The sequence below is a fragment of the Poromitra crassiceps genome, assembly GCF_964638095.1.
Source record: "Poromitra crassiceps genome assembly, chromosome: 2".
NCBI lineage: Eukaryota > Metazoa > Chordata > Actinopteri > Beryciformes > Melamphaidae > Poromitra > Poromitra crassiceps.
In genome coordinates this window covers 97,761,732-97,775,862 of record NC_139624.1, presented here as the reverse complement: position 1 = coordinate 97,775,862, position 14,131 = coordinate 97,761,732, and the positions used below count along the sequence as shown (strand labels likewise).

The 14,131-nt window shown below is 41.2% G+C and overlaps 1 protein-coding gene across 2 annotated transcripts; it reads left to right on the top strand.

The window, feature by feature from the left end:
* Window positions 1-2,815: 2,815 nt before the first annotated feature.
* rdh12l (retinol dehydrogenase 12, like) lies at window positions 2,816-14,131 on the top strand. Of its 2 annotated transcripts, none has more exons than XM_083657557.1 (7): window positions 2,816-2,926; window positions 3,663-3,784; window positions 6,605-6,760; window positions 7,195-7,296; window positions 10,803-11,012; window positions 11,493-11,685; window positions 12,934-14,131. In XM_083657557.1, the coding sequence occupies exons 1-7, from the start codon at window positions 2,913-2,915 to the stop codon at window positions 13,034-13,036; spliced, it is 900 nt and encodes a 299-aa protein (XP_083513683.1). In that variant the 5' UTR covers window positions 2,816-2,912; the 3' UTR covers window positions 13,037-14,131. The 2 variants fall into 2 exon arrangements, with proteins under 2 accessions (XP_083513683.1, XP_083513682.1); XM_083657556.1 differs by having other exon boundaries at window positions 7,192-7,296.

Below are 14,131 nucleotides of genomic sequence, written 5' to 3'. Positions count from 1 at the left end.
GCGCAGCAGCTATAATTGTTTATTTATGTTTGTTTATTGTTTATTTGCACAAAGAAAATGAATAACAACAGATAGTACCTTAGAAAGTATCTTAATTAGCTATTATTAAGCTATACCTATTAGTAAGCTATTAGCTAACTAGTAAGTGCTTATTAAGCTAGCCTACTTTGAATGGTAACACACAAAGACTGTCATTGGTAACAGACGATAAATGGCGGTCAACTTATCCATAACCTTCGGATATGGAGAATACTTAGCCTACCTGTCCACTCGTCTGCATGTTTGAGCTACAACTTGCGCTGTGCCTTGCCAAAATCAAATTGCCTCCAATGCGAAGCAGCTGCTTGTGCAAGCTGCAGGGCTAGCTCAGCGAGCTGCAAGGCAGGCGAACTCGCGTAGGGTGCAAGATGCCTAGTGGATTATAATTTCAATTTGAATGGTGAAATTAGATCCTACTTGATATCTTTGAGTTTTGCTATGAGTTGTACCATGTTCATGAGAATCCTCCCATAGGACATGGATGAAAGGCCAGGGCGTCGCTGATTTCGGATATTGATGTGTCCAACTGCTGCTATGTCACAGCTATCAGAGGTACTGGTTTGGCTCTCTGGTGTAACTCCAGCTATAATGCCCATAACATGGAATGTGTTGTGGCCATCAATGGTTCTGATGTTATGGTCCAATAAGTGGGCGGGCGGTGTGTGTGCCACAATTGTGATGTCACGGTTGTCATGTATCAGTGATGTCATCAGTGATGTCACTTGAGCAATTGTGATGTCATCAGTGATGTCACTTGAGCAATTGTGATGTCATCAGTGATGTCACTTGAGCAATTGTGATGTCATCAGTGATGTCACTCGAGCAATTGTGATGTCATCAGTGATGTCACTTGAGCAATTGTGATGTCATCAGTGATGTCACTTGAGCAATTGTGATGTCATCAGTGATGTCACTCGAGCAATTGTGATGTCATCAGTGATGTAATAAATCCTTCTGTGGTGTTTTATGGCAGTTGGCATCCTTTATGTTGCATTACCGCCTGGCTGAGGCTTTATAAGTGGTTGGAGTATAAGTAGGGAGAAGAGCACAAGTGGTAGGCTACATCATCTCCAGAGTAAGTGTTTATTGTTTATTTATGTTTGTTTATTGTTTATTTGCACAAAGAAAATGAATAACAGATAGTACAAGTATCTTAATAAGCTATTATTAAGCTATACCTATTATAGCTAACTAGTAAGTGCTTATTAAGCTAGCCTACTTTGAATGGTAACAGACAATGACTGTCATTGGTAACAGACAATAAATGGCGGTCAACTTACCCATAACCTTCGGATATGGAGACTTAGCCTACCTGTCCACTCGTCTGCATGTTTGAGCTACAACTTGCGCTGTGCCTTGCCGAAATCAAATTGCCTCCAATGCGAGACTCGTGAATGACATGACTATGAAGTTATGGTTTGCGATGGCTGTCTGAGGGAACAAGATGTGCATGAAAACTCACCCTTTTCCACTAACTATTAGAACATATTAGCCACACTTACATTTTTTATGTTTTGTTTTGTTATGTTACAGTATGTTTGATAGAGCTTTTCCCTAGCCCCACCCCTTTCCTGACCACACCCCCTCCCACCTCCCACATACCTCCCACATACCTCCCCGATACACCTGTCCATGCCCCCTACCCACCTCTCGAATCCAGACTCTCTACGACCTTCCTATCCCTAGCAATGGACTCTTTTCCCTAGCCCCGCCCCCTCCATTGAGCCGACCCGGATCAGATCCGCTCCAAAATGTAATGGGTTCTTCCTTGGCCCATGCTACACCCTTCCACCAAGTTTCATGAAAATCGGCCCAGTAGTTTTGCCGTAATCCTCCTGCTAACAGACAAACGGTCAGACAAACGGCACCGAAAACATCACCTCCTTTGTGGAGACAATGCCAATTTTGAGAATGTTCCACTACTGGGATTTTCTGGGATTTTCAGTATGTTAAATTGGAAGGTTTCAAGAGCTGAATACAACACAAATAATTTCTGTTGCAATTTGTTTAAGGTTGGGTCATTTTTTCTCACAGATTCCCTAGACTCTGTCTGCAGTGTGTATCAAGCAGGCTGATCCAGCTGATTGATATGGTGACAAATGGGCATAGGTCGCCACCTGGTGGAGAGAGATTGAACGTCTGTGGAATGATGATGAGAGACTTTTCTGACTGTAGTATTTTTACTAGATGCTTCAATTTATAGGCTTTAATTAATTAATTAATTAATTAATTTTAAATACTTACAGAATTTTTCTGTTTAATTTTTGAATTATATCGCTTGCATCCCATGTGTTTTAAAAGTAGGCCTATGCATATTATTTCCATAGGCCTATCATTAATAGCATTATTAATACTCACTATATTAACTATTTTCCTGTTTCCAGGTATGGGATATTGAATTATTTTGCTTTTGTTTTTCATTCTACAGTACTTTCAGTAGGCTACATTCTACCAACACAGTCTACTCCAAGGTTACAGAGAGCAAGGTGTAGTCCATTTTTATTTGGTTTTTATTCGTTGCATATTTATTACCTATATATTTTACTTTCCTTCACAAATTCGTTCTTATTAAGGAAAGGTCATACAAATACTAAGTTCGCTTGGTGCACCGGGTGCACCCCGCATTCACAATCGAACGCACACCACATGGGGCTGACCCAAAGCAATGAAGGTGCACCTGATTGGCTGAAATATTAGCCTATCAACTATCAGCATTTCTCCACACACTTCCTCAATCCACCGATTTCAACAAGTGACGCTCCCTGTTTGTTATGTTTATGGACGTAGGAGGTGTTTTCTTTGAGTTTCAGTAACGTTAAAGTTGTTGTTTTTTAGGTGTCACAACAACACTGCTGTAGGCCTACTTAATCAAAATGCAGGCAATGAGGTGAGGAATTCTTATACATTTATGAAAATAATATAGAGTTACACATTGCTTCTCTCATCCTAAATACAACTAGATTTAGGCAGTTATGAAACCAATCTCGTGTTGTTTGATTGGACTGCTGAATCACTGCCGATCTTTCGGAAAAGACTAAAGACTCACCTTTTCAGGCTCCATCTGGGCCCTTCTTGATCTAACTTCTTTGTCTCTCTTTCTATTAAAAAAAAGAAGAAATCCTAAACTAAACTCGTACCACTGTTCCTTCAGGATTTGTAGTTGTCATAGACTGTGCTCCATAGTTGATTGCTCTATTGCTGACAAAAAGTGTGTTATTGTAAGTCGCTTTGGATAAAAGCGTCTGCCAAATGACAAAATGTATTGTAATGTAATGTTTGATACTAAAGACCAGCTAGACATTCAACAAGTTGATGGCTGATTCATGTTCAAGTTCAAACGTAGGCTATTATTTGCCTTAGGTAATAATGACAAAGCAAATTGGTGTGTGTGTGTGTGTGTGTGTGTGTATGTGTGTGTGTGTGTGTGTGTGTGTGTGTGTGTGTGTGTGTGTGTGTGTGTGTGTGTGTGTGTGTGTGTGTGTGTGTGTGTGTGTGTGTGCGTGCGTGCGTGCGTGCGTGTGTGTGTGTGCGTTTTTCTGTCCTTCCGTTTGCCTGTCACACCCAATGGTCACACCCTTCTGCCGATTGCCAAAGTTTGACTGATTTCTCAATGCCTACCCCAGAAACCTCTTCCGGAGACGGAGTCCATGGTCCTCCGATGCACGACTAGATGATAAGACTGTGGTCATCACCGGGGCCAATACTGGGATTGGCAAAGAGACAGCACTTGACCTGGCAAAGAGAGGTAGCCTGTATACCATACAGTACACTGATTGTATAGTCTCATCGTAACCTATAAGACTACACGCCCATAGTGATCCCACTGGTAAAGCCACGTCACTCACTACAGTGACTGACTCAGCGTCTTTGTTACTGGGTCTTGCACCATACATGCATGCCATAGTTCAGTGTGTGTGTAGGTTACATTCCCCAAGAGCCTGATTAAGGGAGAAAGTCTCACTTTGTATTCTGTGAGGTGATACTGATGTATATCCATAAAGGACTGCAAATAAATGAAAGTTCAAGTCAATAGTTTTCTGAACATGAACAACATGAACAGTGAAATTCATCTATTTGTTGACTTTAATCCACTCCTTTGTTGACTTTGAATTTGAATGAATACGAGACTCGTTTTGTGTGAACTCATTCATCTGAACCTTTCAAGACGGGTCAATTTAATTGGATTCACCATTAATTATATTCTCCTCTGAGTTCCAATTGAGAAAATGTATATCCTGATTTTCAGAAAGTCAATTTGGATGCTGTCCCATTCACCATATTTTCAACGTCATTCTCTGTGGAGCTCTACAACAAATAAGTGTGATATTGATATCGATGATATTGTAGATGACTGGCCTAGCTGGTTTTAAATCAAAAATCAATATAAGCCTAACACATTTTAACTTCAGTAGCACACACTGTGCCATCCTATACGAGGGATCAGCCGAGCAGCATTTTGATAAACAAACTGCGTCACTGGGTGGCAACGGCAATGGAACCCTATGGAGCCCAAGTGGCGCGAGGCGTGAGTGTCTGCTCTAGCCGGCTTGACTCTGTTTACATTTTAAAAACTGCGACAGTTCACACAACTTTAACACGACATGCATATATTATACATCAAACTCTTGAGCTAATTCTGCTCTCTGTATAGTTTTTGAGATATTAACGTTTGTTCGGCACAACTCATAATATTAACTGCCACGGGGTTCTGCATTTCTGGGTGTCAAGTGACGTCGCGCTGATTCCTCCTATAGCATTACTTTTGCTGAATCAGAAATTGTGTGTACAATACAGTATTATAGAGCTTAGTTGGATATTAGATCCGATTCAGATTCATACTTTATTATCCTCTAGTCTAGTCTAGAGACTGTGGAGAATGAAAACTAATGTCCACTAGAGGACATTTGTTTTCACAGTCTGTACATCAAACATTTAAAACAAGTAACACACAGAGACAGGGTTTAGGCAAAAAAGAAAAACATCACAACACAGGCAAGTCTGTTACTACAGTATGTACACAGGCTATTTAAGGCAGTGATTTGCTGAGGGCACAAAACACCGCATCCCAAAACACAAACAAACCATTAATTTTCCTTGCAGCAGTTTCACTGAGTACACTGGAGTGGTGTTAGAATGCAGTTTCACTCAGTACACTGGAGTGCTGTTAGAATGCAGTTTCACTCAGTACACTGGAGTGGTGTTAGAATGCAGTTTCACTCAGTACACTGGAGTGCTGTTAGAATGCAGTTTCACTCAGTACACTGGAGTGGTGTTAGAATGCAGTTTCACTCACTACACTGGAGTGCTGTTAGAATGCAGTTTCACTCAGTACACTGGAGTGGTGTTAGAATGCAGTTTCACTCAGTACACTGGAGTGCTGTTAGAATGCAGTTTCACTCAGTACACTGGAGTGGTGTTAGAATGCAGTTTCACTCACTACACTGGAGTGGTGTTAGAATGCAGTTTCACTCAGTACACTGGAGTGCTGTTAGAATGCAGTTTCACTCAGTACACTGGAGTGGTGTTAGAATGCAGTTTCACTCAGTACACTGGAGTGCTGTTAGAATGCAGTTTCATTCACTACACTGGAGTGGTGTGAGATTATAGATTGCAGTCTCGAAATCAGTTGTTCATGTCCTCAAATACCGGTACTCTTTTTACTGATCCACACCATAAGAACAGTGCCAATGTGAATTTGTAAGTTGAGTGGTATTCCCTTTACGAGCCCATCTTGTAATCAGCACTTGTTTTCTAAGATGTTTAATGAATATGGACCCCAATTAATTTAGTCTATTGTCAATGTTACAATGTTACTGTGTGTTTTCCCTTCTAAGAAATATTACACAACCTGTAGATACTAACTAGGCTATAGCCTTCTTTGACATCAGGTGGCGCTCATTACCCACATATTACCTGTATATCTGGTGTGTGTGTGTGTGTGTGTGTGTGTGTGTGTGTGTGTGTGTGTGTGTGTGTGTGTGTGTGTGTGTATTTTCTTTTGTGGGATCCATTTGAACGGGGCATAGACTTTAGCTAATAGAATTCTCACGCGCTCATTACCCACATATTACCTGTATATCTGGTGTGTGTGTGTGTGTGTGTGTGTGTGTGTGTGTGTGTGCGCGCGTGCGTGCGTGCATTTGGGTTTGCATGCGTGTGGTGTGTGTGTGTGTACTGTGTATGTGTGTGTGTTATCTTGTCTTACAGTATAACTGCATCTGCCGACCTGCCATTGTCATCATCATGTGTTATTATCCTTTGTGTATGCATTATTGTGGTTGGTTGCCAATTAGGCACGTTTGTAACTGACTGACTCCCAATATCTGATTGCATTATTACTGTTTATGTCCTTTGCATACTTTTATTTATGTGGACATAAATAAATCATTCATGTGTGTGTGTGTGTGTGTGTGTGTGTGTGTGTGTGTGTGTGTGTGTGTGTGTGTGTGTGTGTGTGTGTGTGTGTGTGTGTGTGTGTGCTCGCGCGTGTGTGTGTGCTCGCGCATGTGTGCATGTGTGCATAAATTGTTTCTCATATTTTTATTCCACTGCCATTTCTATTTAGGAGCAAAGATCATCATGGCATGCAGGGACATGGAGAAAGCGCAGGGTGCAGTGAAGGAAATCATTGAAGGCTCTGGAAATGAAAATGTCACTTGCATGAAACTCGACTTGTCAGACACCAAGTCCATAAGAGAGTTCGCTGAAGTCATCAATAAAGGTATGGAGCTGTGCTGCACACTGTATATGTGGGGGGGGAGTGTCTTACTTGGAAATGTCACGTCTTCCTCGGATTATTAAGTTGGGAGTTCTGAGAAAATGTTGCTAACCGAGTTTCAGAGTTTTGACACAAAGGTGACTGACCTTTAACCTTCTCAACAAGGTGAATAAATCAAGTTGTATGTCCGTCAACATTGGGGGTAACCTGCATACATGCAGCTTTATTGCTAGTTTGTTTTCAGACTAACCTATCATTTCTTTGTTTCATCAAATTAACTTCAATGATAAACACATAATGAGACTATAAACCATATCATATATATATATACTGTATATACAGTATATATATATATATATATATATATATATATATATATATATATATATATATATATAAACCATATCAATGAAATACTGACTTCTTTTCTCCAGAAGAGACAAAACTCAACATCCTCATCAACAATGCCGGGGTCATGGTTTGTCCATATGGGAAAACAGCGGATGGCTTTGAAATGCAGATTGGTGTCAATCACCTGGGTAAGTAAAACCATGTCAATGATTTTCTTACCATCCTTGAGTCATGATACAGCTAATGTTTGCTTTATATTGGCAATCAGAACTAGGCATGGGTCGATATCCAGTTTTACCGGTTCTGTTCAGTGTACGAGCCCAAACCGGTTTGATCACCGAAAAAAACGAAAACCGAAAAAGAAAAAAAAATGTTTTTTTTAGGGTTAGGGATTTTTCGTATTAGCCTCTTCTCAAGTTGCACTAGTAGGGAAAAGTCTTATTTGGTTTATTATGTTGATGTTTGAAGAAAAGTTAAGCTGAATAGTTATGAGAAATAAAAACAGATTGTTGTTACAGTTAAATGGTTCTGCTTATTTTTATTTAGTGTTAGTGCTGGTTGGCAAACCAGCTTAGAGGTGCATTATCACCACCAAGTGCAGTCGCATTACAGTCATTTATGGGCTACAATAAAAAAAAAAAAAAAATTGTGTAAAATTTGATATAACGGTTTGATACGGTTTTTTGGGGAATATCGAACCGGTTTCAAAATTTTCAAACCGACCCATGCCTAATCAGAACGTCGATTGACATTAACAGGTTATTTTATAATCAACCATGAATGAACTGCAGCAGATATTTCTCTTTTTGTAAGCAGAGTTAACTGTATGAGTGAAAATCTAACTGTATAGTATAGTCAGTGTGTATATATATAACTATGCTGCCAACTCGGAAATATCCACATACATGCATATGCATGTACTATTATTCCCACAGCTGCAACATTTAGTCAATTAATCGATTAGTAAATCGACAAAACATTACTCACCAACTATTTTCTTTATAAACGATTAAATGTTTAGACTCATTTTTAAGAAAACTACAAAAATTCTCTTATTTCAGATTCAAATTGGAATATTTTCTGGTTTCTTTGGTCTTTGTTCTATGACAGTAAAGTGATTATCTTTGGGTCAGTGGTTGTTGACTGTTGTTCAGGACAAAAGAATACATTTGAGGACGTACTCGACATGTTTCACCGTTTTGTGACATTTTATAGACCAAACGACTAATCTATTAGTTGAGAAAATACATGTAATTGAGATGAATCAATAATGAAAATAATCATTAGTTACAGCCCTAATTCCCACATGTCCTACTTGTAATTGACCACTAGGTTGCGAAGTTGGCCTCCTTTGCACTCCAACACCTTAACCTTAGGTGCCGGGGCAGGAGGGGACAAAGCAGTGTAGTTGGTGAATAGGCATGGTTATAGGAGAAATTAGGCATGTGGTGGGGTTGCAGCCTGTGGTCTCTCCACCAGAGGATGCTGTGGTACCATAATTGGGAGCAGCTCTTCCTCCTCTGCTTGGGAGGGGGAGAGGGGGACTTGGCATTTCGATGCCCTGGCCTTCACTTTCTCGCTGTAGCACGTTGCCGGTGTCGCTGTTGCCTTTCTCCTGTGCTGGACAGCCTTATTGTGGGCCTCCGGTGCATTAGAGTAAGCAGGCCACGGCAGGGGTTGTTGAAACATCGGTACCCTCTTTGACAAGGCTGATGTGAACGTGTTTAAATCGAATGTAGCGTGAATGCAGCACTACTTCCTTATGCTGTAACTGTTTGACAGGGTTGCTGGGAAATGGTTATTTAGCAGTTTGCTGATAAATATTGTTGGTGTTCCAACTGCTTGCTGAACTGCTGTCCGATAAGGCAAATAGTCCCCCTGTAAGATAAAGAGCCTCTAGTAGTTTATCAGTGATTGACTACCGTACATTTCCTTCCCTGCCCTTGTCTGTTATTTTGGGTCACTACAAAAATGTGTGATAGGCACATAACCAAACGATGCAGTCAGTAACAGACCATCGTCTGATCAAACAACCTACAAACACCTGTACACACACAAGTCACATATCTGTTATTAAGTCATGCAGAGATTGATAATCTTCCACCTAAATCTTTATCTGATCTAGAATGAAAGCTTTGGTGTGGGACAGACTAGCAGTGTCCTCGGATCCCTCCTTATTCATAATAATGCTCCATATATTTCACTGTTAGCAGGTAAGCATGGCAGGGTGAGCTAGTGTTCCAGTACTCAAGACCAGTCTTGGTCTCAAGACCACATCTCCCGGTCTCATCTCGGACTCGCCCTCCCTTGGTCTTGGTCTTGACTCGGTCTCGGACAAGCCAGACTCGGGATTTTATTTGAAGACCAGTCATGACCACAACTGCAGTGACATCATTCTGATGTTTGTTTTATTTTTACTGTGATTGGGTGTAAAAAAAATACCCCCTTCAATTGCAACCAATAACTTTGCAGTTTGAAACAGACTTCCCTCACGCCCCAAGGAAGACAACGTCACACAAGGAGAAAAGGCATGGCAGAGTGGCTGCAGAGATGTAGTCCAAATCATCAGTCAGACGATTTGCTTATTATACGGCCACAAAGAGCTTCTTTGCAAAACAAGTGCAAAGACAAATTAGAGTCATATGGTCTTGAAAATGGTCGCACATTGGTCTGGTCTTGGTCTTGATCTCGGTCTCGCCCCCCCATCAGTCTTGGTATTGATTGACTCGCTCTCGGTTTAGGTGGTCTTGACCCCAACACTAGACTGAGCTATTACAGACATTTCTATGGGGCATAGAAATTCCCATGCCATGAAAAGTGCTTTCACTTACCGCAAACCTTTCCCCCTCTTTGATGTAAACTTAAGGCTGAAGATCGCTATGAATTACTGTGAGAGAAACTGCTGGAACATGGACTAAAACAGCTAATATTTTTGTCAGATGTTTGAACCAGGATACATTTTGTAACTATGATCTATTTTATTTTAGATATTCAGTCTGCATTTTGTGCAGAATTGTCACTTCTATCATACATATATATGATATATTTATATATTTTTTCTCATCAAACATTATTATGAATGTTAGTGTAAACAAACATTAACATTGACAAGTTACAGTATTTGACATACAGTAACTAATGCAGCTTCTACTCAATCTGGGCACCCAGAGTCTATCAGTCACTGGGACAGACGGCCGATAGTTCGTTGTTTTCCGGTGTTGAGTGGATTTTTAACAAGACTTCCGCTTCCATGCGCTCTACAGCGGAAACCCCCAAATATCGGTTGTCTGTCCCAGAGTCTTATTAGTCATCAGACTTCTGGGTTCCCAGATTGGCTTTTCCTTTTACTAGATTTGTTAGCTAGTGTTCAAGTCAGATGTAGGCTAATTATAACATGACAGTGGTTAGCTAGCTTACCAGATACTGTTAGCTAGCTAACAAACTAACATTATTGAAACACAAATCGATAAGATGTAAAAACGGCCCAGAAATGAACTGGGCCTATTTAATTCTGTTGAGACCACCAAGTTCGAAACACATCAGCTGTGGACCTCCAATAGATACAGTGGTAACATTACTCCTTTGCGCCACAATACCTCCAAGAATGCCCTCTTTCTCCTCTCTCAAACTCCACTCTTTGAAAGTAAATGTTCCTCCTTGACACTTACCCAAAGCACCCTACCTTGTTCTCTAGGTCACTTCCTGTTGACGCATTTGTTGATTGACCTGATTAAAAGATCAGCGTCAGCCAGGATCGTCACTGTGTCTTCCATGGCTCACTCCTGGGGAACCATCAACCTAGAAGACATCAACAGCGAGAAGGCATACGACAAGAAGGCTGCCTACTACCAGAGCAAGCTCGCCAACATCCTCTTCACTCGCTCGCTGGCCAAGAGACTAGAAGGTGTGTATTATCCGCTCCCCAGAACAACTTTTCAAGTGGATCCTGTCACGGTTCACTGTTGCGCACCCGGGCGCGGAACGGAAGGAAATGCAACGTTCACACTCATCAAACGTTCAGAAACTGGGGTCAATTTGGGGACAAGTGTGCTCGGGAATGATACCGGGGCACCAGTGAGAAATCACCCTTAGTTTCCATAGTTGTATCTGCAGTGTACAGATACATTTAGATACTTTTTTGCCTAACTTGGTCCTGTCACAGACTCTTTTTTTTTTTTTTACTTTGTACAATAATAAAACTTGGTCCTGTTACAGACTTTTTTTTTTTTACTTTGTACAATAATAAAACTTGATAGAGCATGGAACTAGCTGTCAAGTTTAGAGGTTTCCCACTCGTGCTACTGTATCATGCTGTAAAACCCTTTGGAAAAAAGCATCCTAAATGGATCATGTTATGGTCACTTGGTATTGTCTTGTGTTTCAGGTACAGGTGTGACGGCGTACTCTCTCCACCCCGGGGTCGTCCAGACTGACCTGTGGCGTCATCTAAACGGCCCTCAGCAGCTTGTGATGAAGATGATCAGTCCCTTCACCAAGACCTCCATCCAGGGAGCCCAAACGAGCATCTACTGCGCTGTGGAACCAACACTGGAGACAGAGAGTGGCGGATACTACAGGTAGCTTTGTGTTGAAACATGGAAAATAAGATATAAAGGCTCATGTAAAGGTTCCATGACAGATTTCCTTGTCAACCACGTCATGGAGGTCCACAGGAGAAGTGGTTGTGCGCAAATAATGGCTAAATAAATACACGACTAAGATAAAAAAAAGAGATGTAGCCTACATGGAGAAGATTGCTATGGTGTGGGTAAAGGTCTATTCAGTAATGTTGGAAATAAAAGTGGATAAGTCTGATAAGGTAGATTTGTTTCCAAATTTTGGTTACCGTGTACACAGAATTATTTTTTCTTTTTCTTTTTCTTTTTTGCTAGGTAGCTAACTAGCCAGCAGGATAAATGTTAGTGTAAACAAACATTAACGTTAACAAGTTACAATATTTGACATACAGTAACTAATGTAGCTTCTACTCAATCTGGGCACCCAGAATCTATCAGTCACTGGGACAGACGGCCGATAGTTCGTTGTTTTCCGGTGTTGAGTGGATTTTTAACAAGACTTCCGCTTCCATGCGCTCTACAGCGGAAACCCCCAAATATCGGTTGTCTGTCCCGGAGTCTTATTAGTCATCAGACTTCTGGGTTCCCAGATTGGCTTTTCCTTTTACTAGATTTGTTAGCTAGTGTTCAAGTCAGATGTAGGCTAATTATAACATGACAGTGGTTAGCTAGCTTACCAGATACTGTTAGCTAGCTAACAAACTAACATTATTGAAACATAAATCGAAAGATGTAAAAAATGGCACAGAAATTAACTGGGCCTATTTAATTCTGTTGAGACCACCAAGTTCGAAACACATCAGCTGTGGACCTCCAATAGATACAGTCGGTCTGTGTGGGAACGCCCACAAAATGCTACTACAGCTGGCGCGCGAGACTAGACGCTGGGGGAAAAAAACCCATATGTCTCATACTGTAGACGTCTGTTCAGATGTGCATTTACTGCGGTGGTTGAATCCCCGATCCTGTCTGCCTGGGCTGGGCTAGCAGCTAAATGCTAACTATGCTGAATGGGGAAAACGGGAGGATTTCCCCCATGCTGACCCATTGACCACGCATCTATGACGAGACACCCAATTTGGTGAGCTCCTTCCTTTGACATAATCAGATACATATTGAGCAATAGTGACCCCAGGAGAATTTGACTCCTAATCCTGGCATTGTTAGTGACACACTGTACCCATTGAACTTTTTAGGGCCCAAATTCTTCTGAATCCTGTAAGACATGCTGTGTCTCTCTGCCTACAGTGGCTGTGCCCCTGCCACCCCCTCAGCGGCTGCAACAAACGATGACGTGGCGCAGAAGCTGTGGGAGCTCAGCTGTCAGATGCTGTCTGTATCATGGGATTGAACCTCTTGGGATGGAAAATGTCACCTTTCCATTTACACTTTACAGTTTGTAATGGCCAAACACAAGTGTTTCTTCACAAGTTACAATATATCTTAATTTCATGACACTCATTTTTATAATCACAGCCTGACCATACAATAAATGGGTTATGCGTTAGATTAGTGTGATGTCTGATGTGGCTCACAAAACTATATTTATCAGTTTCCGTATTTATTTGTTAGCCAAATGAACACATTTCTACAATGTTGTTGTTTTTTGCATTAATAGAGTAACCGGAGGAATGAGTCCGGAACACGTGGACGCTAGCACTTCTGACTCGTAGGTGTAAAAGGCAATGGGATTTTTGTATGGGGATTTCTGTTAGAAATTCAGTAAAGCTTGGAACATGCTCCAACATCAGCCTCCACTTGGAACCTTGCAGACGGCAGCTAGACCTAACCTATATACTCGAATGTCAGCTTAACAAGGGGGTCGCAGGCGATTCCGCAGCAAAATGAGTAAATTGTGTTATTTCACTAGGATTTCAATGACTAGAAGTTAGCCCAGGAGAGAACGTAGTGCATATACTTGGTAATAGCTTTCACTCGCTCCTGTTATCTCCCCATCTACATTACATTATACTTGTGCTGTTTGCGTCAGCTGCGTCAAGTCGCAATTTTCGGGGAGGTGCACACCAACTGTGCCGGCAGGCTCACCAACTGTGCCGGCAGGCTCACCAACTGCGGTGCATTTGGTGAGAGCTTTGACACTGTAGCATGTTTTCTGCATAAGGTCTGTGGTTAACAAAAGTTTATGAAACGGCTCAGCAAAAAAAAAACGCATTTACGCTTCAAAAGTCATAAAAGTGTTACTCATTTGTGAAGATGATCTTGCTGAACACAGACTTCGCTATTTCGTACATTTTGTTAACCACAGACCGTATTTCATGCATTTAACTGAAATGACCATACAAAAATCGCATTGCCTTTTACAGCTACAAAGGGGACTTCTGGGTAAGCCTGCAAAAAGACTTCATCCTGCTCTATTATAATGCATCTACAACTAAAGTTCTAGAATAATTTTCACAATCAAAAATGTTCTGTGTATTTTGCCAAT

Bases quoted from the DNA above. Each gene is read 5' to 3' on its own strand.
- rdh12l (XM_083657556.1), top strand. The intron at 6,761-7,191 runs GTATGGAGCTGT...TCTTTTCTCCAG, and splicing joins CGCTGAAGTCATCAATAAAG to AAGAGACAAAACTCAACATC. The intron at 7,297-10,802 runs GTAAGTAAAACC...CTTGTTCTCTAG, and splicing joins GATTGGTGTCAATCACCTGG to GTCACTTCCTGTTGACGCAT.